This window comes from Sarcophilus harrisii, chromosome 3, assembly GCF_902635505.1.
Source record: "Sarcophilus harrisii chromosome 3, mSarHar1.11, whole genome shotgun sequence".
Taxonomy (NCBI): Eukaryota; Metazoa; Chordata; class Mammalia; order Dasyuromorphia; family Dasyuridae; genus Sarcophilus; species Sarcophilus harrisii.
The window spans coordinates 251,833,864-251,860,163 of record NC_045428.1 but is presented as its reverse complement, the minus strand read 5'-3'; the positions used below and the strand labels follow the sequence as shown (position 1 = coordinate 251,860,163).

General features: G+C 36.1%; 1 protein-coding gene across 2 annotated transcripts; it reads right to left on the bottom strand.

Moving 5' to 3' along the window:
- Positions 1-8,084: 8,084 nt before the first annotated feature.
- On the bottom strand, positions 8,085-25,310 carry C3HXorf38 (chromosome 3 CXorf38 homolog). 2 transcript variants are annotated; one of them, XM_031959415.1, is made up of 7 exons: positions 25,004-25,310; positions 23,221-23,355; positions 19,410-19,529; positions 16,984-17,133; positions 16,496-16,675; positions 9,735-9,900; positions 8,085-9,268 (listed from the first exon to the last, which is right to left on the bottom strand). In XM_031959415.1, exons 1-6 carry the CDS (start codon positions 25,217-25,219, stop codon positions 9,760-9,762), a joined length of 942 nt encoding a protein of 313 aa, XP_031815275.1. In that variant the 5' UTR covers positions 25,220-25,310; the 3' UTR covers positions 8,085-9,268; positions 9,735-9,759. The 2 variants fall into 2 exon arrangements, with proteins under 2 accessions (XP_031815275.1, XP_031815276.1); XM_031959416.1 differs by lacking the exon at positions 25,004-25,310 and adding an exon at positions 24,635-24,965.
- Between the last annotated feature and the right edge of the window lie 990 nt (positions 25,311-26,300).

The following is a 26,300-nucleotide window of genomic DNA, read 5'->3' as shown; positions in this document are numbered from 1 at the left end:
TATGAGAAGGGGGACTATAGATTAAAAAACAGTGAGATTAAGCAAGGATATGAACAAGGGGGGTTTTCCTGGAACTGAAACCCTAAACTATGGCAGGGGTCACTTTTCTGAGGCCTCAGGTCCACCTTAAAGACAAAACAAAAGAATCTCAAAAATATTTGTATGTCTCAACGTCTTGAATATGATAAGTAAACTTTTATATACTTCAGAGGAAAAGAAGGATAGATAGTTTTCAAGTTCATGTTATTTTCAAGAAGATGTGTTTTTATTACAACAATAAACATTATGTTAAAAATCCCAATTATAAATTGCCTACATTAATGGGGAGAACAAAAAGAATTAAAGTTAAAGGTAATACAAAGCAGATAGTGCCTAAATATTTGATTTTGTAATTCGCTAACACATTCTACTCACCAGTATCTTTTTTCTACTCCCATATTAGATCATTTTAAAAACTTAAAAAAGTGATGATAACCAATTCTAAATGACCTACATAAATTTGGAGGGGGAAAAAAGGGAATAAAGGGTAAAGATAATGCAAAAGAGATAATGCCCAAATATTTGATTTTGTAATTCACTCATTTAGTCTATTTGCCAAGATCTTTCTTTCACTCCTATATTAGAAGTTGAAAGGTGGAGGGGGAGGAATAAGCATTTAGTAAGTACCTATTATGTGCTAAGCACTTTACAAATATTATTTCATTTGATCCTCAGAACAATCTTGTGAGGTAGTTGCTATTATGATATCAATATAACTGTTGTAGAAATTGGGGCAGACAGTTTTAAGTGACTTGCCCACAATAACACAGTAACTGAAGTTTCATTTAAACTTAGATTTTCCTGAATATAGGCATAGCACTCTATCCTTTGTACCTCTTACTGCCATCGATGTGTCTTCTCTCTCTGGGACTTGCTTCCTAGTGATGGGCAGAGGTCCTATATTGTTGAAATAATCTACATTAACAATTGAAAAAATGTTTCTTTTATATTATAGCTCAGCAGATAAATTTAGAATGTTTAACTACCCACTATAAAATGGTCTTTTATTGTAACTTTTGTAACTTTTGAAAGAATTATCTCTTTAGTCCAAGAGACCATAAAACTCTCTGTAATTAATATATTTGGGATCTAATATAAATTATAAAATAATAGGATTTGAGAGCTTCGAAGGAAATTAGTCCAATCCCTGCTTTTTACTCATGAGGAGGCCCAAGATCCAAAAAGTGGTTAAATAGAACTGGATTAAAACCCAGCTCCTGGTTCCAAACTCAGTGTTCTTTATTATGCACATTACCTTTTTTGCTTATTGTTTATTTTGAAGTCTGGGGAGGGTAGAAAGATTAGTGTAAAGAAAAGTATATAAAATTTCTTTTGAGCCTCTTAATTTTCACACCATATGCTTATGAGCAAAGCTGGTATATATGGTACTAATGAGCATGTGTGATGAACTGACACAAAATAGAAGTATCTTCTTAGCATATTAGATACTTTGAACTAAAATTCAATGAACAGAAAACCCATTTTGAAAGTACTAAGAGGACCAGAACCTTTATGAAACAACTCATTTCAAGATTATTTTTAATATAAAACTACAAGGACATTCTCCCGTTCCGCTAAATGTCATGGTCCTGGAAATTAATATATTTCTTTAGTGCTCAAGTAAAATGTATTTTTTAGAACATAGAACATAGAAGCATGCTTCATAAAAAAAGTAATTTGAATTATATTTCATTAAAAGGTCACTGGCTACAGAATAATTTCAAAATGGGTGAGCTTTTATTAGTCTGGATATGAGGAGGAGTCATTTTTGTTTTTGTTTTTTTTATTTAGAGGGCAAACTCATAAATGGAAATAATGAAAACAACCTGTAATGCTTAACTGCATTCTAATTTGCAGCATGCTTGACAGACTTAGCACTTTGTTGTTCTGCTGATCTTTACCAGCTTCCTTCAATTTATTTTAGGTTCAGACCTGTGTAATATGTCATCAGTGAATAGGATCTCTTATTTAGAGCTGGAAGGAAACCTTAGAGGTCCTCTCTTCCAGGTCCCTCTATTAACAGATGTAGAAACTGAAACACAGATAAGTTAAATCATTTGCTCACATCTGCTCTTTGAGGCAGCATATGCACCTGGGTTTAAACCTGACTTCAAGTCCAGTGCTCTATCCACTGTTTCACAGATGAAGATCAATTAAGTATATCAGAGACAGGATTAAACATAGATCTTTGACTTCTAGTCTGGCTTTTTATTTACTATACCACCTTTTAATATTCAGTGATTTGATAGTTTTTATTATTTATTTGGACAGCCAACCTCACACAATTTTCCCAAACCTAAAAAAAAATAAATCCTCTGTTCGTGGGGAAGTTAAGATGCTATGAGCTGCTAATGGGTCTACATACCCTTTAACAAACTAAAAATTGCTAGGTTGCTAATAAGTCTAAGTCCTAAGCAGCTACCACTGATCCACACAGATTGTTTCCCAGAATTTGGCTATTTTATCTTTTGTAGCATAACCTTATTGGGAATCTTAGGAATTTCAAGCCTAATTTATCTAATAAGGAAAATAACTGAAAAAAATTACTCTTAGTTGAAGAACAGTACCACTAAACAACTTATTTTCTCCGAATTTCCAAACTAGAAATCAGTAAGATTTCTAGATTTTAAATTTTCTTTTCTGAAGGAAATGTGAGGGACATCCCTGGGGGGGAAAAGACTGGCTCAGGAATGCAAAATCAATGCCTTTCCAATAAGTCAGTCTTCATTTCTTCTTAAAATCATGGAAAAGTGTCCCTAGAATATTGTTGATTAGATACTGCTATGATAATTTTTCCAGGGTAGACTGATTATACATGTACAGTTTGAATTTTCTCCAGATGTTTCTTTCTACATCTTGTCCTTGCAGTCTTTTTCAGGGCTTCTTGTTTTTTCTTGTTTCCTATTTCAGTTTGATTATTTTAATGTTGCTGATGATGACATATTGACAGTGACTTGAGAATGCTAGAGTGAAGATGCTTATTCAACAAGCATATTTCCCCCCCCCCCACTGGCATTTTTTTTTTTTAATTTAATAGCCTTTTATTTACAGGATATATACATGGGTAACTTTACAGCATTAACAATTGTCAAACCTCTTGTTCCAATTTTTCACCTCTTACCCCCCACCCTCCCTAGATGGCAGGATGACCAGTAGATGTTAAATATATTAAAATATAACTTAGATACACAATAAGTATACATGACTAAAACATTATTTTGCTGTACAAAAGAATCAGACTCTGAATTATTGTACAATTAGCTTGTGAAGGAAATCAAAAATGCAGGTGTGCATAAATATAGGGATTAGAATTCAATGTAATGGTTTTAGTCATCTCCCAGAGTTCTTTTCTGGTATAGCTAGTTCAGTTCATTACTGCTCCATTAGAAATGATTTGGTTGATCTCGTTGCTGAGGATGGCCTGATCCATCAGAACTGGTCATCATCTAGTATTGTTGTTGAAGTATATAATGATCTCCTGGTCCTGCTCATTTCACTCAGCATCAATTGTGTAAGTCTCTCCAGGCCTTTCTGAAATCATCCTGTTGGTCATTTCTTACAGAACAGTAATATTCCATAATTTTCATATACCACAATTTATTCAGCCATTCTCCAACTGATGGACATCCATTCAGTTTCCAGTTTCTAGTCACTACAAAAAGGGCTGCCACAAACATTCGTGCACATACAGGTCCCTTTCCCTTCTTTATAATCTCTTTGGGATATAAGCCTAGTAGTAACACTGCTGGATCAAAGGGTATGCACAGTTAGATAACTTTTTGAGCATAGTTCCAAACTACTCTCCAAAATGGTTGGATTCGTTCACAACTCCACCAACAATGAATCAATGTCCCAGTTTTCCCACATCCCCTCCAACAATCATCATTATTTTTTCCTGTCATCTTAGCCAATCTGACAGGTGTGTAGTGGTATCTTAGAGTTGTCTTAATTTGCATTTCTCTGATTAATAATGACTTGGAGCATCTTTTCATATGACTAGAAATAGTTTCAATTTCTTCATCTGAGAATTGTCTGTTCATATCCTTTGACCATTTTTCAATTGGAGAATGGCTTGATTTTTTATAAATTAGAGTTAATTCTCTATATATTTTGGAAATGAGGCCTTTATCAGAACCTTTGACTGTAAAAATATTTTCCCAGTTTATTGCTTCCCTTCTAATCTTTCAACAAGCATATTTTTAAAAGAACCCATATCTCAAAAGTCTAAAGGCTAAGCTATCTCTAAAGACATGCTATGGAAACTTTTATTTGTTAAGGCCTAAATTGGATGGAGTATGGAAATTAAATAGGATATCAAATACAAGACCTTCAAGATACTGAAATCTCTTTCCAAAGCTGAGATTATTATTCTTTTAGGTAGGTGGACTTGAAGAAGGTTTGATATTTTGCTATGAAAGTTCTTTCTAAGGAAGTGAAAGACCAAAGACCAAGCTGCATGTGGGAAGAAAAATAGGCAGAGAGAGAACATACACATCCAGACATTTTCTATAATAAAATGTACTTTTTTATTAAAAGAAAAAAAGACTAAAAACTGTTATCTCAATTTTGTGGGTATATAAACTTATGGGCAATTAAATGAGTCAAGAACCATATTTTCATGTTGGTTTCTAAATGGATATAAGTAAGATAGTGATTAATTAGAGTCCTAAGAAGGCAAGAAAATACTTCTGTTATTCAGTCTGGTCTTTTTGCTCTTGAAATTTAGTCTGTGATTAGGATAATTAGGAACAAATTTGTCCTGCAATATGATATACAGAATAGCATGCAATATTTGTGGACTGGAAAAAGTGACATTTTTGATGCAAAATATTTTAGATCTAAGGAAGTAGTTTCAAATACAGCGAAAAGCTATGAAAATGCATCTTGAGTCACAAAAAAATTAACATTCTTAACTGTGAAGAGTCAAAAGGCACATTCTTGTTATCAACTTTAACTATTTTTGTTTCAATAAGGTTTTCCTGTTTCTGATGGGTTTGATTTGCCATGAGTATGTTTAAAATTTTTCACTTGGAATCTAATAGCAAGGATTAGCTTCAACTAGTATTTTCACATTTTAATATTTAAGTCTAAGTACAGCTATTATATGTAGAATTATGAGAAGCACAATTAGACTTGTATCAAGTGAGGCTGAATGAAGAAAGTAGGATTTAAATAGAACACTAGATTAGGATCCCATTGAAGGTGTGAATTTATTAGGAGACTGACTATTTCACATGCATAGGGGATAGAGGGAAAGGCAGGGCCTGGGACAGTGGGAGCAGTTATACTTTGGAGGAAAGAGGGGGGGGTGCTCTCAGAATGGCACTTGCTATGGGGAGGAATAGGGCTCCCTACCCTTCTTTCTCCCTATCTCCAATTTCAGCACCCTGTGACTCATTTGTCCTATGCTAGTTAAGCCTTTGGTAGCACAGGACTGCAACAAAATGATGAAATATAGCCATCAATATTAGTTAATATATTGTCAAAGTGAAAGGGCACAATCCTCCTTTCTGTTAAAGTAGATGTGCTAAGAAATTTGTTAGGACATATTCAATGTGTCAAAAGAAAATAAAACAAAGCAATAAGATTTCATTTAGATGGGGAAAAAAAGGTAATACTGATAGCATACTTCAAAGGATCTATGACCTCAGCTGATGTGAGTACTCCAGCAATGCAGTTATCCCAACCCAACCTTTTTCATTTTGTGCGACTCATCCATATCTCCCCATAAATTCAACAAAGTGGGTCCATCGAGCATGCTGGAGGGTTCTCTAGTTATTGTGACATTACATGGGTACAGGAGGACCAGAGAGGTTGTCCACAGATACCACCTTGGGGTTTTATTTTCCAACTCATGAGGTCATACATCTTCCTGATGACATCTTTTATGTTATTTCTCTTTTGCATACATGTAGTTCCTTGATGGTAATACGTTACAGTTCAACACCTGCAATACCTCTCATTATTGCTGTTTGGATGTCCTCCAAATTTAATTTTTCAGTCTGGTATTTCCATAACTCAGCCATAAGACATCACCTGAAGAATATTGATGTTTAAAAAATAGGTCTTTGTTTCTGGGAGAAACTTGGGGTTATTAAAAGCTTGTGGAATCGCCTCAAGGCAAACCAGCAAACTCTCCTCCTCAGATTCTGGGCTCAATTCTTTATTTGCAATGTGTTCAAGAAACCTGTGTGAGTGTATTTGAAACTTAACAAAACAATAGAATGAACACTGTCATATATTAAGAAAAGAAAAAGTAATTGTGTATCTAAGTTATATTTTAATATATTTAACATCTACTGGTCATCCTGCTATCTAGGGGAGGGGGTGGGGGGGGGTAAGAGGTGAAAAATTGGAACGAGAGGTTTGGCAATTGTTAATGCTGTAAAGTTACCCATGTATAAATCCTGTAAATAAAAGGCTATTAAAAAAAAAAAAAAAAGAATAGAAAAAGTACACAAAATTGAATTTCTTTTACATACAGCTTATTTTCCCCAAAAAATTGTATCGATGGACTGATTTAATGAGTGGTTTTTAACATAGTTTGGAAAATAGGCATTACTCAGCTACTTGGGTTTTCCAATGTGTATGTAGTTAGGCTAAATTTTGGAATGAATTTGAACAAGGATTCCATTTATCAGGGTTCCACAGCTCAATAGTACTGAACAGAAGAGGGCCATTAAACAGGATCTTTTGTGTTACATCTTTCCAAGAAATTTAAATATTTATAAGTTATATAGCACCCACTATGTGCACTATTCTAGGACTTTTACAAAGATCTCATTTGACCCTCATTACTACACTGGTAGGTAGGTGCTATTATCATCACCCCCATTTTGCAGTTAAAGAAACAGAAAAACAGACCTTGGCTAAGGTCACATAGGTTGTGTATAAAGTCAAATTTGAACTCAGGTCTTCCTGACTCCAAGGCCCAGCATATGCATTAGTGCCCATTTTGTTGGAGAAATATGTAAGGCAGTGTTTTGCTGTATTGAGTCATATGTTTTTTTAATAGCTGAGTGGGATCTTATTTTCTTTGTAACTTTTCAGACAACTTCAGTCTATTAAAAATGTAGTTTGACCATCTCTAGTCATATGAAAAGCTGCTCTAAATCACTATTAATCAGAGAAATGCAAATTAAAACAACTTTGAGATACCACTACACACTTGTCAGATTGTCTAGGATGACAGGAAAAGATAATACTGAATGTTGGAGGGGATATGGGAAAACTGGGACACTGATACATTGTTTGTGGAATTGTGAAGAGATCCAACCATTCTGGAGAGCAATTTGGAACTATGCTCAAAAAGTTATCAAATTGTGCATATCCTTTGACCCAGCAGTGTTTATACTGGGATTACAACCCAAAGAGACCTTAAAGGAGGGAAAAGGACCCACATGTGCAAAAAGGTTTGTGGCAGCCCTCTTTACAAAGAAGCAAGAAACTGGAAACTGAGTGGATGCTCCTCAATTGGAGAATGGCTGAATAAATAGTGGTATGTGAATGTATGGAATATTATTGTTCGGTAAGAAATGACCAGCAGGATGAATATAGAGAGGCTTGGAGAGATTTACACGAACTGATGCAAAGTGAAATGAGCAGAACCAGGAGATCATTATGCACGGTAACAAGAAGACTATACGAAGATCAGTTCTGACAGAAGTGGCTCTCTTCAACAATGAGATAATTCAAACCACTTACACTTGTGTGTGATGAAGAGAGCCATCTACACCCATAGAGAGGACTGTGAGAACAGAATATGAACCATACAACATAGCCTTCTCACTCTCTCTATTGTTGTTTACTTGCATTTTATTTTCTTCATCATTTTCTTTTCTGGTTTGACTTGATTTTTCTTGTATAGCAAGATAATTATTACATAAATTGTATGCATATATTGGATTTAATATATTTCTACCATGTTTAATATATTAATATATTAGACTACTTGTCATCTAGAGGAGGGGAATGGGAGAATGGTGGGGGGAACTGGAACATAAGGTTTTTCAAGGGCTAATGTTGCAAAATTATCTATGCATATGTTTTGAAAAATAAAAACCTTTAATAAAAAAAAAATATTGGTTTGTTATAGAATATTTTGTGCTAATGTTTGCTTGTTCATTTCTCAAGCCTCCAGCAAGGATTCCTTCAATGTATATATAGGCTATTCTTCTAAAAATTTTATTGAGATTCAAAAAGAGGCATATGTATTAGAAGTTAATGCTAATTTCTTGATTGTCTTTTTTGAGTTATAATAAGGCCTATTTCCCTAAGTGTTAGATCCTCTTTCCCTTTTATAGACATTTTGAGAATTTATCTCTTAGCATCCTCAAAATGGTATTGCCACTTGTATAGATCTCCTGAGCACACTTTACCTAGTTTGGCACTTTACTTTACTTTTTCTTGTGTAGTTACTTTCCCCCTTTTAACTCCCTAGCTATTCTTATTCTCACTAGTAGGCCTTACTACTGCCCTACTAAGCAATTTAGCTTGATTTTGGGAGCAGTATCCACTTGACATATCTGAATTTTAATCACAGATTAAAACCTGGTTTTTTGTATCTAATCCATGATTAATTCTTAGTTTAGGAATGTGAGGATAAGGCAGTAAGAAAGAGCAATGCTGTGGAAGTAGACAAATCCATTAACTTAACATATATAAAAACTAGCTTTGCAAAGACGTTTCTATAGATTTCTTTAAGACCAAAGAAAAGCCTTTTTACTTTTCATAAGAAAATAACTATTAGGTAGGAGAAAATTAAGAGTATAAGAACTTCTAAAAACTGATTTGTGGAGAAGATGGAACACTCAAACTTTTAATTATAAAGAAAAAGACTTGAAGAAAAATCCTTCTTGTTACAATAAGGAATACTTCGATTTGCTGCTATGGATATTCTTCCTCCTTGAATAAAAGTTTCCAATAATGAAGAAGGAGAAGGACTAAGCATTTATGCAGCACCTACTATATGTTAAGCATGATACAAATATCTCATTTGAGTTTCACAACAATCCTGAAAGGCAGATACTGTTGTTATTTCCATTTCACAGTCGAGGAAGCTGAAGCAAACAAGATTAAGTGACTTGTCCAATCACACAGCGAGTAAGTGCCTGAGATCAGATGTGAATACAAGTTGATCCATCTCCAGGCTCCACCTTGCTGCCTCAATAAAGAGACTGGAATCAAGATGACCTTTTGGTAATGTATTTTATTCTCACTAAAGTAGTCCCTGGAATAAAGAATAAGGGTTTAAAAATTAATTTTTCAAAAGATAGGGCAGGCAAAAACTAAAGGTGACTTTTTGGGTTTGTTTTCATAGAATAATAACAAATATTTAAAAAAATTTTCAATTCTTCTTTTTACAATTTCCTTAAGAAATAAGCATTTTTATTACATGGCAATTTCAGAGATAACCTCCCACCCCCATTAAATCTATTATGGATATAAAGTTAATTCTCTTGAAAGTAAAACAATAGTTTTGTTTGTTTACAATATAGTTTGTATAAGAATTGCCAAGTTTTGTCATATGTCAATTTGCTTTTCACATAAGAAACCATTATCTGAAACAAATCAAGGACACAGCCTGTTCTACAGGCTTACAAAGTCATCTTCCAGCAGTAGTAAACAACTGAAATCTTTAAATCCAAACATCATTTGAATCCTGTCCCTTAGTTGAAAGGTGCATTAAAACTCACCTTCACCTCCAGCAGTTCAAAGCATTTACTTCTCCGATTCCATTGTACAGCTTTTTTGATTCTGTGGATTAAAATCCTCCAACTTTTGTATTTCTTCTTCAAAACGAATTCTAAGATCCTTGTTGTTTCTTAGGAAGACCTTCATTGCCTCTGCATTTCTTATGACCTAAAATAGAGAAATTCAATAAAACATGAAAATTGAAAGTTACAATCACAAACTTTTCATTTTAAGCTCAGTCCTAGGGGTAAGGGAAGTTACCTTGTGCTAGCAGATAATCATCTATCTTTCTCTATGTTTGTATGTCCACATAACAAGGTATCAATTCCTCTCATGCCTCTAGTCTTCCTTGTCAATATCTCTCTTAATACATCAGTATTGAATTTAATCATCCAAATGTGATACAACCAGTACAAGTACTATAGAATTATTATGACTTCTTTTGTGCCCATATTAATAGCTAAAGAATAATGTTTTTATTGGTGAAGCCTACCCTATTTTTTCTCCTGAATTTTAATTTTTAGCTATTTTTGACTTGACAAACACAACAAATATGGTCATTTTTCCATTCAAAGTCAAAAACAAGAACAATATGAAACAATGTATTACGGATGTACAGCTTCTTCTTCTTCTTTTTTTTTTATTATTTAATAGCCTTTTATTTACAGGATATATGCATGGGTAATTTTACAGCATTAACAATTGCCAAACCTCTTGTTCCAATTTTTCACCTCTTACCCCCCACCCCCTCCCCCAGATGGCAGGATGACCAGTAGATGTTAAGTACATTAAAATATAAATTAGATACACAATAAGTATACATGACCAAAACATTATTTTGCTGTGTACACTTCTTCTTAAAGTCTTAAAGTATATCCTACAGTATATAATACATAATATACATTGTTACATATAAAACATAATTAATTCAACATGTTGATTCTAGAGCTATGTTTCCCTCCAAATTTGCTCTTCTATTCAATTAATTTTTTTTTTAAAAATTGATCCTCTTTTCTTTCTGGTTATCACATCACTATACCCCAGACTCTCATTTTCTTTCTACCCCAAGCCTCTAAATGCTCTCCCTTGTAACAGATAAGCAGAATCAAGCAAGGCAGATCTTGGCTAAGAGCACTTTTAGTCCATCACTTCTGTCTGGTGGGAAATTAGCTTTGCCCTTCATTTACTTACCCTTAGACTGTGTGCCTTTGAATTGGAGCAGGAGTACCAAGGCATTTAATTTTTCTATGAGAGGATTTTAGCAGGATTTATTAAAAAGTCTAAATAATAAAAAGAGCGGTGAGCATCTTCACACTTTGAAAGATCACGTGAAAGATGCCTTATGGCTCCAGCCCAATCCAACATAGTGCTCGACTAAGCCTGAAGCTGCATTCTGATGAACATACCACTTGGACAGCTGTCACTTGATTCAAACAGCCTGAACAGCTGCTGATCCCATTTGGCTCTTTTGCTGAAAGTCTTCTACAATCATTTGTTTACATGTGCTGTCTATTTTAATAGAGTCCCTTTATTTATAATTTTATGTATTGTTAGAGCTCAGGAAAACTATAAAAAAATGGAAGATTAAGAGCTATGGCTGCTCTCCTGTCCTTTGCTATCCTTAAGGAGACTTCACACATTCTATTCACATACCACTATAACATTTATACTAAAAGTTCCAGGGGATCTAATGGACCTGTTTCAAGTCAGTCCCAATTCATTCCACTTCTATTATTGGTATTGAAAAGAATGAAACTTTGGATTATTAAGTATGAGAGGGAAAAGTTTTTGGGCCCTAACTATAATGAATGGCAAACATCTGGGAAGGGAAAACTCTTCCCTTATAGTGTCTCAGGAGTGTCCCCATCTTCTGCTCTGTCATCATTTTCTTCTAGACATATGAACATGGAAATTGGGTATAGGTGTTGGAGAAGAAAAATGAGAAAATATGGTGGCGATGGCAGTGGAGATGAATGTCCCAGCGTGGGCTTTTCTAATGCTAGCATTCCACAGCTGAGAGCACATAAGGTATCACTTTTCACATCTGCCATCAGGGCTTTCCAGCAAAGGAAAATAAATGCTGACTTAAATGTCAATTTAAAATAGCAAGGCAGAATTAAAGATGTGCTAGAAAAACAGAAGATTTGGTAAATAGCAAATCCCTTTTTAATTGAAGATAAAAATGATTTGTGATTAAAAATAAGAAAATTCTAAAAACTTGGATAGGACTCTGGGAAGATTAGCAGAGTACCTCAGAAAATTTCAAGCTCTCTCCAGATTTCCCTCACTAACAACAAATTTGTTCCTCAGGGTGAACAAAGACTGCTGAAAAAGATGACCTGGGGCACATCAGGGGTCCTCTAGGGGCAACCAGAGAAGGCCAGAAGAAAGACTACAGAACTGTGTTTAAACTTTGTGAAGTGTAAACACCTCCAGGCTAGCTTCATAAAAAAGAAGCAGGGAACCCTGGGGCTACAGATTTGGCTGCAACCTCAGCAGGAACCACAGGAACTTTCACCTCCTCAATAATGTGGGGAATCAGAGTCCAAATCCCAGAAAACTGAGGGAACCTTTACTGATTAGCACACACAGGGGGTACAGAAGCAGTGGGATGCTGCTGGCTGAGGACACTTGCAGGAGGACAGAGGTTTTGGTCTGGGGTCTCTCCCCACCCCAGGATTAGAGGTAGTTACACTAATAGTTCTCACTAAAAATACATTACAATAATAACAATGAATAAGCAAAGAAAGAACCAAATCATAGAAACTTACTACAGGACTAGGGAAGGTTAGGGGTTCATCTTCAGTTTACTTAAGTATAAATGAAAGCTTCTACCGAAAGAGTAATGTTAAATGACTACCTGCCCAGAAAAAATTTTAGAAAAACTCAAAAAAAGACTTTAAAAATGAATGAAAGGTTGAGGAAAAACTAACAAAAATAAAAAACTATTCGGGGAAAAAAAAAAAAAGGAGATAGCGTTTTAAAGAATACAATTCTTTGAAAATTAGAATTGGACAAAGGGAAGCCAATCAAGCTATGAGACCAAAAAATAACAAAGTATAAAAAACCGAAAAAATGTGAAACACCTGATAAGAAAAAATAACAGATCTGGAAAAAAGATAAATAATTGGACTACCTGAAAGGTGTGACCAAAAAAAAAAAAAAAAAAAAAAAAAAAAAAGGACCTTGATACAATAATGCAAGAAATAAAGAAAATTTTCCTGAAATGAGAGAATGAAGGGAAAGTAGAAATAGAAAAAATCCACCAATCATCACCTCAAAGAAATCTTTTGTAGAAAACACATAGGAATATTATTGACAAATTTTGAAACTCCCAGATCAAAGGAAAAATTTTGCAAAAAAATTCAAGAGTTAGCAAGGATAGGAAATAATATATAAACCCTACAACAAGGATCAGGAGAATTTATTAGAAAAAGTAGAGCTGGTAATGAGTGAACTTCAAAGTCAAAAATTCAAATGGGAGAAATCTACATTATATGTCAGCCATATTAATATTATTTTAGATGCACATTTACATATAGGTAAAAGCATATGTATATATATATATATATATGTCTCAGTAAATGTGGGTATGTATGCATATGGGTATATGTATGTGGGTATAGATATTTGTACATGTGTAGGTGGGTGTGAATATACATATATATATACACATATATTTAAATATATCTGTGCTTAACTCTAGCTTGCTTGGAGAGGTGGGAGGGAATGAAAGGCGAATAAAATAAAAAGTGCACATTAGAGAACAACAAAAACAATAACCTACAAGGAAGCAAAGATGGACAGTCATGAAAACAATCTATTATATATGCTTTCTAGAAATGGAAATTTATTGTTATATATTTTGAAACCTCCCTGATGTTCTGCTGTGCTCATGACAATGTTTTATTTTGGTTTTTTATTTTCCTTTTCTTTTTTTCTATTCTGTTTTTTTCTTATTTTGTATTTAGTTCAATAAAACAAAATAAACATAAAAAAGTAAAAAAAAATTCCAATAGATTCTTCACTGTTTTTGTATAATGGAACACTTTTTACAGTTTGAACCACTCTTCAGAATAATATTTCAAAATTCTTAAAATATAAATATGTAAAATAAGATAAAAATGTTTAAAAACAAAATTTAGAAAGCTACACAGGAAACCAATTATCTTGATATAATTATCAAAATATTTTCTAAAAACCAAGTTTACAGATCCCAGGTTAAGAATCCTTCCTAGTTTAAAGTAATTTAATATTCATTAACAAGATCACAGAATTTCAGACTGAAAGAGATCTCAGTGACCTAAAAATAAAATTGGGAATCTTTAAGATTTTAAATATTTATTGTCAATAAGTAGTCATTAAGTGAATAACACATAATTAGTATTAAGAACTCTTCCTTGTGTTTAATCAGAAATTGTCTTGTGTATTTCTCCTAATGAATTTTCTCCTTTCTGTATTTTTGAGTTTTAAATCTTTTATTTTCAGAATCTCTCCGACTCTCTAGATTTTCCATCATGTTTATCTTATATATTTCTTGGAGGCAATTATCCAATGGATAGTTTGGGGCCTGAAATCAGGAAGATGAATTCAAATTCAGTCTCGGATATTTAGTAGTAACTGTGTAACCCTGGGCAGCAAATCATTTAATTTTTGTCTCAGTTTCCTCAGCTATATTGCACCCATTCTGCAGGGCTGTTGTGAGGGTCAAATGAGACATTTGTAAAAGTGCTTAGCATAGTCCTTGGTATATAGTAGGCACTATATGAATATTTATTCCCTTCCCCTTCTCCTTAGAAACTCTCTCTCCATATTAATATCTTTTCTTTAAAAAGTTGTGTTTTGCTTTTGAATAACATTGGAGTTTCTTGCTGTTGAAAAATTTACTGTTTTGATGCTGCCCTACTACCCTCATCCCTGCCTCTCCACAGCAATGGTGGGTTCAAGTAGGGGAGAAAGCTGAAATTCTTCACCATTTTTGTATCATGGAATAATTCAGTGGTCTGATAAAACCTGGGGACCAATTCTTAGAATAATGTTTGAAATGTATAAAATAAAATTCAGAAAGCTCCAAAGAAAACTAATATTCTTGATATACTATTATCAAAATATTTTTAAAAATCCAAGTTCGTGGGCCCCAGAATAAGACCTTTGATTTAAATTTTTACACCCAGGAAAAGAATCATAGAATTTGGGATTAGAAAGAACTCACTTTCTAATGAGTGGCATCTAGTCTGATACATATGCAAAAAAATCTCCACTAGAATAGATGTGGATATTTGTCATCAATCTTCTGTCTGAAGACTTTCAATGGGAAGGGATCCACTACTTCTTGTGACAGCCCATTCCTCTTTTGGACAACTTGAAATTTTAGGGAGATTTTAGAGAACATCTCCCAAACATGCTTCTTCTCAGCATCCATACATTGCTTCTAATTCTGACCCCTGGGAACTTTTTCCATATGAAAGTCCTTCCAATAATGGAAAGATAGTACAATATCCTACTCTCCCCCTTCCAATTCAGACCAGTCTTCTCCAGTCTAACCATCTCTATTCTTGTAAGTGTTTTTCCATTTAGTATGAACCTTCCATTATCCTGTTCCTGTCCTCTGGATGTTCCTTAGCTTATCCATGTTTTTCTTAAACTGTGATATTCAAAACTGAACACAATATTCCATATATGTTCTGTTTGGGGTGATGATCACAGCATAGAATTTTCACCTTTCTTGTTATTTATTTATTTCCTTATTTTTTTCTCATTTTTTCCCTTTTGATTTGATTTTTCTTTCATAGCAAGATAAATACAGAAATATTTATCTTAGAAGATATTTAGAATTTTTAGAAGAAGAATAGCACATGTTTAACTTATTGATTACTTGCTAATTAGAGGAGAGGGATAGGGAGTAAGAAAGGGAGAAAAAATTGAAGCCCAAGGTTTTGCGAGGGTGAATGTTAAAAACTATCTTTGCATTATTTTTTTGAAAAAAAATTTTGAAAAGTAAAAAGCTATCATTTAAAAAAAAAAACCCTCACTTTTATCTCTTCATCCCCACTATTTTCCTATATTTCTTTTGCCCTCTGTGACTAAACTCCTTGAAATGGTCATCGACAACAGATGCCTCTACTTTTTCTTCTCCTACCTTTCCAGTCTTCTTATACCTCACACTCTGCCATGTATTCTTCAATCTGGTGATCTTGATCTCCTGGCTGTTCCAGACATTCCATTTCTTGGTACTGGGCTTATTACCCTATTCCTGGGATGCTCTCTCTCCTATCTTTGCTAACTGACTTCCTTTAAGTCCCAACAAAAATCTCATCTTCTACATTCAGAAGCCTTCACCAACTCTTCTTAATTCTAGTGCCTGCTTTCATTTATTTCTCATTTATCCTGTATATGACTTTTTTTTTTTTAAACATATTTGTCTGTTGTTTCTATATTGGATTGTGAATTTCTTGAGGGCAGGTATTCCCTCCTTTTTTTTTTTTTTTTTTTTGCCTCCTTTTGTATACCCAACATTATGCAAAGTGTATATAGCTGACACTTAATAAATGTTTGTTGCCTGAATGACATATTTTTGACATACCAACTAGGATTCATACTTAAAAGTATACACAGTAATTTGTATTTGTGAGAGGTTCATAACTAGTAAGTACTTGATTTATAAACCAGAATAGGAAATGTTCATAATAAGCACACCTTAGACTAATAATATTTCCTAATGGATTAAAAAAATTTTTTTTTATACACAACATGTGCTTTTTACCTCTTCAGCTGATACTGCTTGCTCCTCTGCTTGAAAATAACTCTCTTCAAGTTTTTCCCTTAATAATTCCATTTCTATTTCATTAATTTCACTTTCATTGAGATAAATTCTGGTTTTACTTTCAGCTCCATCCAACTGATCCTCCCCAGGAATATGGACAGCCCAATCAGATGTCAGTAGCTAGTTGGTTACATAAAAGAAACATATATTAATTTATTTGCATTCAAAACATAGATTTAAAAAATCATTCGACAAGAATTATAATTATTAAAAGCTATTAATTCAGGATGTGTTGATATTGTTTTGACAGAAAAAAAGCATCTACATATAGGATGTATAGGTCGTATGTGACCTTATCTGGAGAACTTCTCTTTTTCTGTTATCAAAATCCTAAAATTGAGATTAAAGCCCTATATGATCCAAACTTCAGATGTTTCTAAAATTTTCTTCTCTGTTCCATGTATCATATTTTTATCATAAGTTTTTACCTGTTCTACTCTGGCACTTGTGGCTGCAATCTCTGGGATATTTCGGAATTCATTCAAAAAACTTTGAATCTTCTTCTGAAAATCTTCTAGCCATGCAGAAGAGACTTTCATTTCTGAAGAGTGCATGATTTCATTACGACACTTAATCACCTAAAAATGAAAAGGAATCACAGAATCTTCAAGTTTGTATAGAACTTTAAACCTATCTAACTCATACTCGACTGAAAATGTCTCCGCATCATCCTCACCATTCTGGGGAACATACTATCTCTTAAATCAGTCCCTCTATTTCTGAATAATTCCTATTGTTAAGAAGTTTTTTCCTTACATGAAGATGGAACTTGCTTCCTTTAGTTTTGTCAAGTGTTCGGAGTTCAGGTCATTACACCAACCAGAAGAAGCCTAATACTTTTTCTATGTGCTAGCCCTACATGTAATTGAAGAGAAAATAATGTCGCCTCAAACCTTCTCTTCTTAAGGTTAAACATTCCCAGACTTAAACTGATTTTAATAAGATATGAACTTTAATAAGATTTCTGTATGCTTTCTAGCTTATCAATATCCCTCTAAAAATATGACTTCAAAAACTGGAATATTCTTGATGTGAACTGGGTGGAGTAAAATAAAACAGAACCATTACTTCTTTTATTCTGAATACTTCACCTCTCTTAAAGAAGTTTAAAGTTTGTGTTAGGTTTTTGTTTGTTTTTTTGATAGCCAGATTACACTCTTACCTCAACCTACCAAAGCCCCAAGGTCTTATTCATGTTAATTGCTTTGCCTCAATTGCTATCTAGCCTTAATCACTGAATGGGGGCAGCCTCAGTTAAACAGAGACTTTAGCTTAAAAAGGCCAATCCTGCTGCCTGCATCCAGGGCCATCTCCAGTCCTCCTGATCTATATCAGACCCCTGAGCTCAGTTAGCTGAAGGAGAAAGTGAGGCAAGTGACCTTGCACAGTTTTCCCTCACTTAAATCCAACTCATGTCATAGCATCATGTCCTACAGATCATGTCTTCGAGAACAAAGGACAAACAACAGCAGCTATCTAGCCAAGATTTCCCCATCTTGGGGAAAGTTGATTTGTAAAGTTGATTTTTTTGAACTCAGATATGGGACTTGACATTTATAAGTATTAAATTTTTAGATATGGTCCACTGTAGCTTTAAAAAGTTACCCCCACCCCTATCATTCAATAGGTAATCTCTTCCACTTTTGTGTTATCAATAAATCTGATACAGCTGCCTTTCTCTTCTTCCAAGTTACTGATAAAAAAAAGAGCAGTAGAGAGCCAAAGAGAAATCCTTGAGCATCATCACATGAAATGTTCAGCTTTCAAGGGCTTAATTACCCATCTATGCAGATTACTCAGAGATCTGTATATTTAGCACCTTTCCCCTGAACATTAGCTCTGCATCACCAATTATCTACTGTACATTTCAAAATGTCTGTTATTAAGACATCTCAAACATAACATGTACAAACTTGAACTTATTATCTTGCTCCTCTCCCCCAACTTCCCCTCTTCCAGACTAGCCTGTTTCTGTTGAACGTTACCACCATTGTTCCAGTACTCCAGATTTTCATCATAGTCATTTTCCTGTACTCCTTATTCTCAGCGCACATATCCAATCAGTTACTAGAATTTGCTATTTCTACCTCCATAGCATTGCCTAGATCTAGCTCCTTTACCAATCTTAATTCAGGCCCTCATCACTTCTGAAATATATTTTTCTATTCATTTCTATACAACTGACTCCCTATTGCCTCTAGGATAAAATATAAACTCCTGTCTTTATGCTCTTGACAACCTAGTCCCAATCTATCTTTCCAGTTTCACTTAGGTACCTTCAGAGAAGCAGCAAGCTTGCTCAGTGAATACTACACAGGGCTGGGGGTCAGGCAGACCTACATTCAAATCTGGCCTCAGGCACTTACTACTAAGTAATGTAACCTCTTATTGCTTCAGCTTCCTCAACTGTTAAGTAGGGACAATGACATTTCCTACTTTGAAAGGTTATTGTGACAATTAAATAAGATCATATTTGTAAAGGGAAATTCACTGCCAGCTGATAGCAGGTGCTATGTAAATAGTTATTTTCCCCTTCCTTAGTTACTTCCTGAATTATCCTTTGTGATTTAACCACATTGGCCTTTTCTCTGTTCCTCACACACACAACTCTGTTTTTGATCCTCAATCCTATCAGAAACTGAATTAAGTTGCTTTATTTTTTTCAATCCTTCATTTTTTTTTCCTCTATTAATCAGACGATCTCAATAGGAAAAGTTTTTCCTACACTTGATATTTTCCAGTGAAGATGGCTACTCAACTAACAAGCTCACTGGCATTTAAGGTTGACTTAAAATTTTATACCAGACAATTTAAATGCTTAGAAGTACCTAAGAACTTTTTCTAAAGTGCTTACCTCTATAACTTTCTTTCGGTCAATTCTGAAGTGATCACAGGAGTTGATAAGACTTAGAAGAGCAACTGCATCACATTCTTCAGGTCCTTTTTTGTCTGCCAATCCCCTGGGCATAAAAGCCTGCAGTACAGAGCCCGTAAAATTTTCATTTTATTTAGGAAGCTTCAAATCATTCATCATAACTCTATTTCTCTAAGGTTAACAACTAAAGTTCTTTTAATCTTCAAATAACAAACAGAAATCTGCCTGAATCAGGTTTCTGGTGAATCCTAAGTACAAGCTGGACAATAGGATTTTAAATAATCATAGAACTTTCTGAAAGAAACCTCAAAGGAAAGAATTTATCCAATCTGACTTTTTTTTTACCCCAAGTAAAAATGATAAACCCATGAAATTTTCTAATATCTTTAAGAGTATTTTACAACTTCTCCTAGTAACCTGTGCATTTCACAGTTCTAATAGTAAGGTGGTTTTTTCATTTAAATGCTAGTGGTTGTGCTGTTAAAGTAGTAAAGCATTTGGGGCCCCAAATAGATACATTCTATAGTGGAAAAGTAAAGATATTAGATAAGTAAAAGAAACATCTATATAATACAACCTACAACAGCTCATAATTCAGTGTCACAGAAATGAAAATAGATGTCTAAAAAAGATTATACATATATACACACAAATATTTATATCTATCTATATTTTACTCATGAAAACAAAATCCAAAGAGTGGCTGGAGTAGACCATATAGAACACAAAAGATGTTTGTGCTAAAGGTGACATAACTTTTGAAAATTTAATCTTGATCTTAACTTTTTTATGTGCCTTATAAGTTACTAAAAAAACAAGACCAAGGTAAAATAGTGTGTTTCTTACTAACCTGGCCTAGTTTCTCTCCCCTTCACTCCATAAATCAATTTTTTTCCCCTTCTTAAAATCACATTGCATATAATAGAAAAGAGAAAAATCTTTGAATTTCACAAATTCTCTAGTTCATGGTAGACATGGTCCTAAGACTTGATTGTCATATTTTTCTTCCTCATTTCTTCTTTCCAATTCACTAATGTTTTATTGTGTATTTAAGTCTTATTGTTTCTTTTTGAGTTTACAGACTATCAGCTTTTCCTATGGAAGTTTAACTTGATGTAAATCAATTATCACAAGAAAGAGACTTCAACCTGATTTAACAGCAAATACTTGATCTCTTTGCCAAGGGAAGAGAAAGAACAGCCAAAGGCAATACTGGCAGACTATAAACACTTGTAAAATCTTATAGAGGAAGATGGTGGATGATTATGAGCACTATCAGCTCATGAAACAGTGAAAAGAAGGACAAATTTATAGAAAAACTTGGCATGAACCATAACTATGCCAGATTATTTGAAAAGCAGTTAACAATAAAAAAGGAGGGGGAAAAAAAAGGACAAAGACACTGTTTCAGTAAAATTTTTTCTCCATAATGCAGTATAGCTATGTCATGTCTGGCTCCTGTGTGAAGAAGCAGAACAGACACTAATAAAACAACATGGACAGAATGTCTCGGTGAGTCCATGTTACACCTAGAAGGGGCCTGTGCTAGAGGTAAAAATTGAGGGATCAATTTTCAAGATACCTGAAAGAGGGAAGGGAGGATAATAAATAGTTGGGAGAGAAAATCATGTAGTTACTGAAAAATGAGACTTAAGAAAATGGCAATAACTACTGGATCAAATGCAATCCTAACTCTGCAACCCATCTCTACAAAAACTTTTGGATAGAACGATGCCTTCACATGAATTCAGGCCATCCTCAATGACCTACCAGCTCCACTGAAGATCTAGGTGAAGGTCTCCAGTACTTTGGGTGAGTGGTTTATGGAAAATATACAGGAGGAATACAGGATAATAGACACAGAACTAGAAAGGACTTCAAGGATCATCTAGTATTACCTCTTAAAAGAATGTGGATAAGGGACACAGGATAAACAGTGGTGATTGTTATTTGCATAGCTGGATGAGATTAGAGTCCCAAAAAAACCCAAAATGGTTTCTGAGTTGATATTGGTACTTAATAACCCTCTCTTCATAATAAATTAGTATTAACAAAAGAAAATAAAAGCAAACTAAAACAAACGCTAACCATTTCTAACAGCAAACCTTGTTCTGTTCCTATAGTCTACCACCTTTCAACTGAGAGACTAGAAATATGTTTTAGTCCTCATCAACCAAGATTGAGCTGAAATATACTGGTCTGAATTATGATGTCTCTGTATTTTTCTTTGTATTTTTGTGATCATACTATATGGTCATCAAATAACCCCTTTATTCTGTTTATTTTACTCTGAATCATTTCATACAAGTTTTCCCACATTTTCCTGAATGCCTTATATTTGTTATTAATATGATACAAAAACAATCTGTTTATGAGTCTAACTGAGAAACTATTTATCCATTCCCCAATTTACCCCCTTTTTTCACTTTTAGTTTTTTGCTATTACAAAAAAAGCACCATTATTTTACAAAGCCACAGGAAATATAAAGTTAATCAGGTATAAATTAGTCTGTATCTCCTTAGGACTATCAAATCAATCCTTAGGGTAAATTTTGTTCTCCTACTCCCCAGAAATGGTTAGTGCTGGCCAATTGGACTTGACCTAAAGTTTTTATTTATGGAATATATTCTGGAAGTCCTTCACCCTACCTTCTGTTCTTTATTTCTTCCCCATCAGCCTTTATAAAACACACCAGAAGTTTCTTTTTTAGGTCAGTGGAATAACTCCAGTTACTGTTATAGTCCCTGCTCAACTGGGGATGTGGGAGAGAACCCACATTATCTTCTTAGTCCTGAGGTTTTTTCCATTTGTAAAGCCCCCAAACTCTGAGCTGTTACTGGTCCTGTGCCACTGAGTCACTGGAATCCCAGAATCACCTCAAACTCGGCATGTCCAAAACTGAATTCAATCTCTGTCTTTCTAAGCTCTTCCCTCTTCTTCACTTCTGTTGGTAAAGACCTCATTACTCTCTCAGCCACCCAAGTTTCCTTGGCCTTCTACAAATCTTGCACCTATCCCCATCTATACACACTACAACCAACATAATCCAGGCCCTCATCGCTTCTCATTTAGCCTGCCTGCAGAACCCTCTAATTGATCCTCCACACCGATGACAAACACAGGTTTGTTTAGATCACATCCCTGCTCAGATTTAGCTGTTCCCTATATTTTATAGAACAAAATACAAACTTCTGTGGGATTTTAAAGCTCCTCATAATCTAATTCCAGCCTGTCTTTGCGAGCTAATTACACATTCCCATTTCAACCAGAGGGACCTATCAACCCATAGACAACATTCCATCTTTTCGTAAATTCTCCCCCACACCTGGAGTGTTCTCTTCACTTTTGCCTTGGAACACTAAACTCCCTTCACAACTCAGTTTCAAGGACCTTCCTTATACTCCAGTGAATGGCATCCTTCACTTTTTTCATTACTTTGTATTCATATGTATCTAGGTACTCATCTGTCTCCAGTCATGTGACTACTAAGTTACTTACTAGTATCCATGGGGCAGAATGTAAGTTCCTTGAGGGGTTGGGATCTGTGCCATTTTTGTCTTCATAGTCCCAGCAGCCAGCACAGTGCCTGGTTCATAAGAGGCTATATACCAAAGGAGGCACTTAGTAGATGCTTAATAAATGTTTATTGACCGATTGAATTGAGTTGAATCCCACCTATACTTCATATATGGACTCTCACAGCTTTATATCTGGGTCACATCTTTGTTCCAAGAGGCTACTTTAATATAAGTCCGTCTAGAAAAAAAGTCTCAGCTAACAAGAAATTACCTTTGCCAGTTCCCAGGGATCACAAGGCCAGCGTTCGGGCTTACAGTTTCCCCAGTAGATGTCTCCATTTCTGTTGGTGTGATGTTTCAAAATCTCCTTTTTCCATTCTGTACACAACTGACATTGAGGTTGAAACTAAAAGGGATAAGGGAGAGGAAATGAAATGGGATACTCCAGACGAAAAGTATTTGCTTGGAATGGTAGCCAGCATGTAGTGAGTGATTAATAAATACCTGTGGTCTTAAGCAAGTGTCTGCCATCACTTTTCAGCTTAGGTCACAAGGATAATTATAATTGCAAAGAACCTTAGAAGTCATCTAGGCTAATTTCCTTATTTTATAAGTTAAGAAAAGGAGGCTCAGAGGTTGTCACTTGCTTATACAGCTAGGAAAGGCCAGAGCCTGGATACGAACCCAAATGCCTCCGCTCCCTCCCCCCTCCTTCCTTTGCCACACTAAAGGTTAGTTTAGCAAACAGCTGAGGGGAAGTTTGCTGTTGGAAGACTGGCTGTAGTTCGGCACCTGACATTCAATCCATTAAAAACAAAGTCCCACAAGAGCAGCCTCAGGGAAAAATTCAGTCACTTAAAATTGGACTAGGTAGTCCACAGGATTTCCACCTAATCCCCAAGTATCTCATCCCTTTGGGATAAAGAGGCAGCGCCCGCCACCTACCTTAGCTGACAAGCCCATGCCAAGAAGAATGAGGAGAGCTGGGACTCTGTCTCCAGACTTTAACAAGGTAAATCAGTAGACAAGCATTTTTAAAGCATTTTGCTACAGGCAGGTATGGCGGCTAAGCCGTGAGTATATCAAGAAAGGCAGAAGATAACCGGGCGTCCCAAGGAGCTCACTCATATTCGGGGTGTGGGAGGTGGAGTAACAACAATATGTAAACTAAATACAAAAGTACAAATAAGATAGGTACAGGAAATTGGAGTCATCAGCGCTAGCATCACCGGGAATTGGAAAGGGTTTCCCGGTGGAATTTTAGCAGGGACTTCAAAGAAGGCAGGCGATAGAGATGAAGAAAAAGGGTATTACAAGCATAGGAGAACACAGAAAAAAATGCCTACTCTGGAGAGGGAGTGTCCAGTGTCTAGCAACACAGAGCTCCTCCTCCCAGGAGAGCGGAGTGCTGTACCGTGGGTGGCGGGAGTCGGGTGTTAAGGTGGCTAGAAAGGCAGGAGGAGGACCAGGCTTTTTATTTTATTTTATTTTATTCTGAAGGTGACAGGGAGCCGCTGCAATTTACAGAACAGGGATGATGGGGTCAAATCTGTGATAAAGATTCAAAGATGACATCTGGATAGTGAGCCTGAGTCACCGGGAGGACGGCGGTCCCCTCCGCAGTAATAGCAAGGTTAGGAAGAAAGTATGGTTGGGGCAGGAGGAGCGCGGGGAGAGATGCCTACCGGACGTCCAGTTCGAGGTGTGAGCCTGGAGGCTGGGGGAGACATTACGGTGAGATATATCTAATTAAGTCTGCGGGAGCTGAGATGTACAGTTATGAGAAATCAAGGTGGTTGAGACGGTAGGTGGTCTGCGGCGTAAAACCTGGAAATGGGGGATGGGGTCTGAAATTTTACAAGTTTGTTTCCAAGAGCAGCTCGGTCACTGGTGGGAACCTCGGGTCCCTCGCCTCCTCTCGCCAACGCGGCTACCTCTGTCCGGGCGGAGGCTCAAAAAAGCTGGGGACAAACGGTGGGCATGGAAAGAGAAGGCGGCCCGGTTGGGAAGGGGAGAGGAGAGACGGCGGGGCAGCCCCGGGATGCCCTTCTCACCTGCCGAGCCCGGGGGGTGCAGCGCACGCTTCCGCTGCAGGAGGCGCGGCGGCCCAGGGCAGGGGCCCCCGACAGAATGCGCTGGTGGAAGGCATCCAGCTCGGCGCGGATGAAGCCCTGGAGGCAGCCCCGCAGCAGAAGCAGGCAATGGCCCGCCTTGACCCAGTTCTTGTAACTGGTGCAGTTGAGGCGCAGAGCCAGCTCCGAGAGGACCATCTGTGCCCGAACCCCGCAGGCTCGCTGAGCAGGAAGTACCCCTGGGCGTCCGGGAGTGGCATCGAAGGACTGTGCGCATGCTCGCCCTTTTGTTGGGAGGGAATGGGGAGGAGTCCGTAGTCATCATCGGGTCCCCTGCTCGGTTTCTCCCTTCTCTAGCATCTCCCAGCTTCCGGAGATCCGAGTGGCGTGCCCAATTGCCCGCCCCCTACCCCTCAGACGCGCGTCTCGCCAGCCTTGTTCCCGAGAGTACCGTGCAGCACCCGTTCGAACTTCTCCGTTCTGCAGTCCTCGAACTATCCAAGTCGTGGGAAAATTCCGCTGTGCTTAGTCCTTCTTAAAAGGAATATATATATATTTTTGATTCCTTCCTTTTGTTGTTTGTTTGGTTTAAAATCCGGCATGCCCGGAGCAGTTTCCTTTTAAGAAGACCTCTTAAACATATCTTTTGTCTTTACTTTTGTTTATGAATATGTCCATCCTTTTCCCTCCCCGGGAGGGGACAAATGGGGATTGAGGGAAGCACTTCTGCAAAACCAATCTACCTACAATTTGGACTTAAGCAATACTTCACACCCACCACCCCTCATTTCGCCAAAAGAAAAAATGTTTTTCGTATGTCTTCTCACATTTCTACATTAGCATCATCTTTGAGATGGTTTTGTGCAGGGCTTGGAGTAGACTTAATTTCCCGCATTCTAATCTGGCCTCTTACTAGCTATACGACCCTGGGCATGTGTGTTTCAGTTTATCATCTGTAAAGATGAGTTGGATAACGAAATGGCAAATCACTCGGTATCTGCCGAGAAAGCCTCAAATGAGATCACAAAGTTGGGAACGAATGAAGGTAACGAGATGGTTTTAGTGAAAGAACAACCTTGGTGGCGGGAGTGTACAGCCTCTTGATAAATGTGATTTGAAAAGGCTTATTTTGAAACCAATAGTTTTTTTGTATCTCTAACTTCAAGCCCAGTGTTTTGACTCATACTTATTCCTGGTTATATGAAGATTTTGCATGTATTTTCCGAAGTATTTCCAAAATCCCACGACAAAGGACAATTAGATACTAAATAATTTGTAT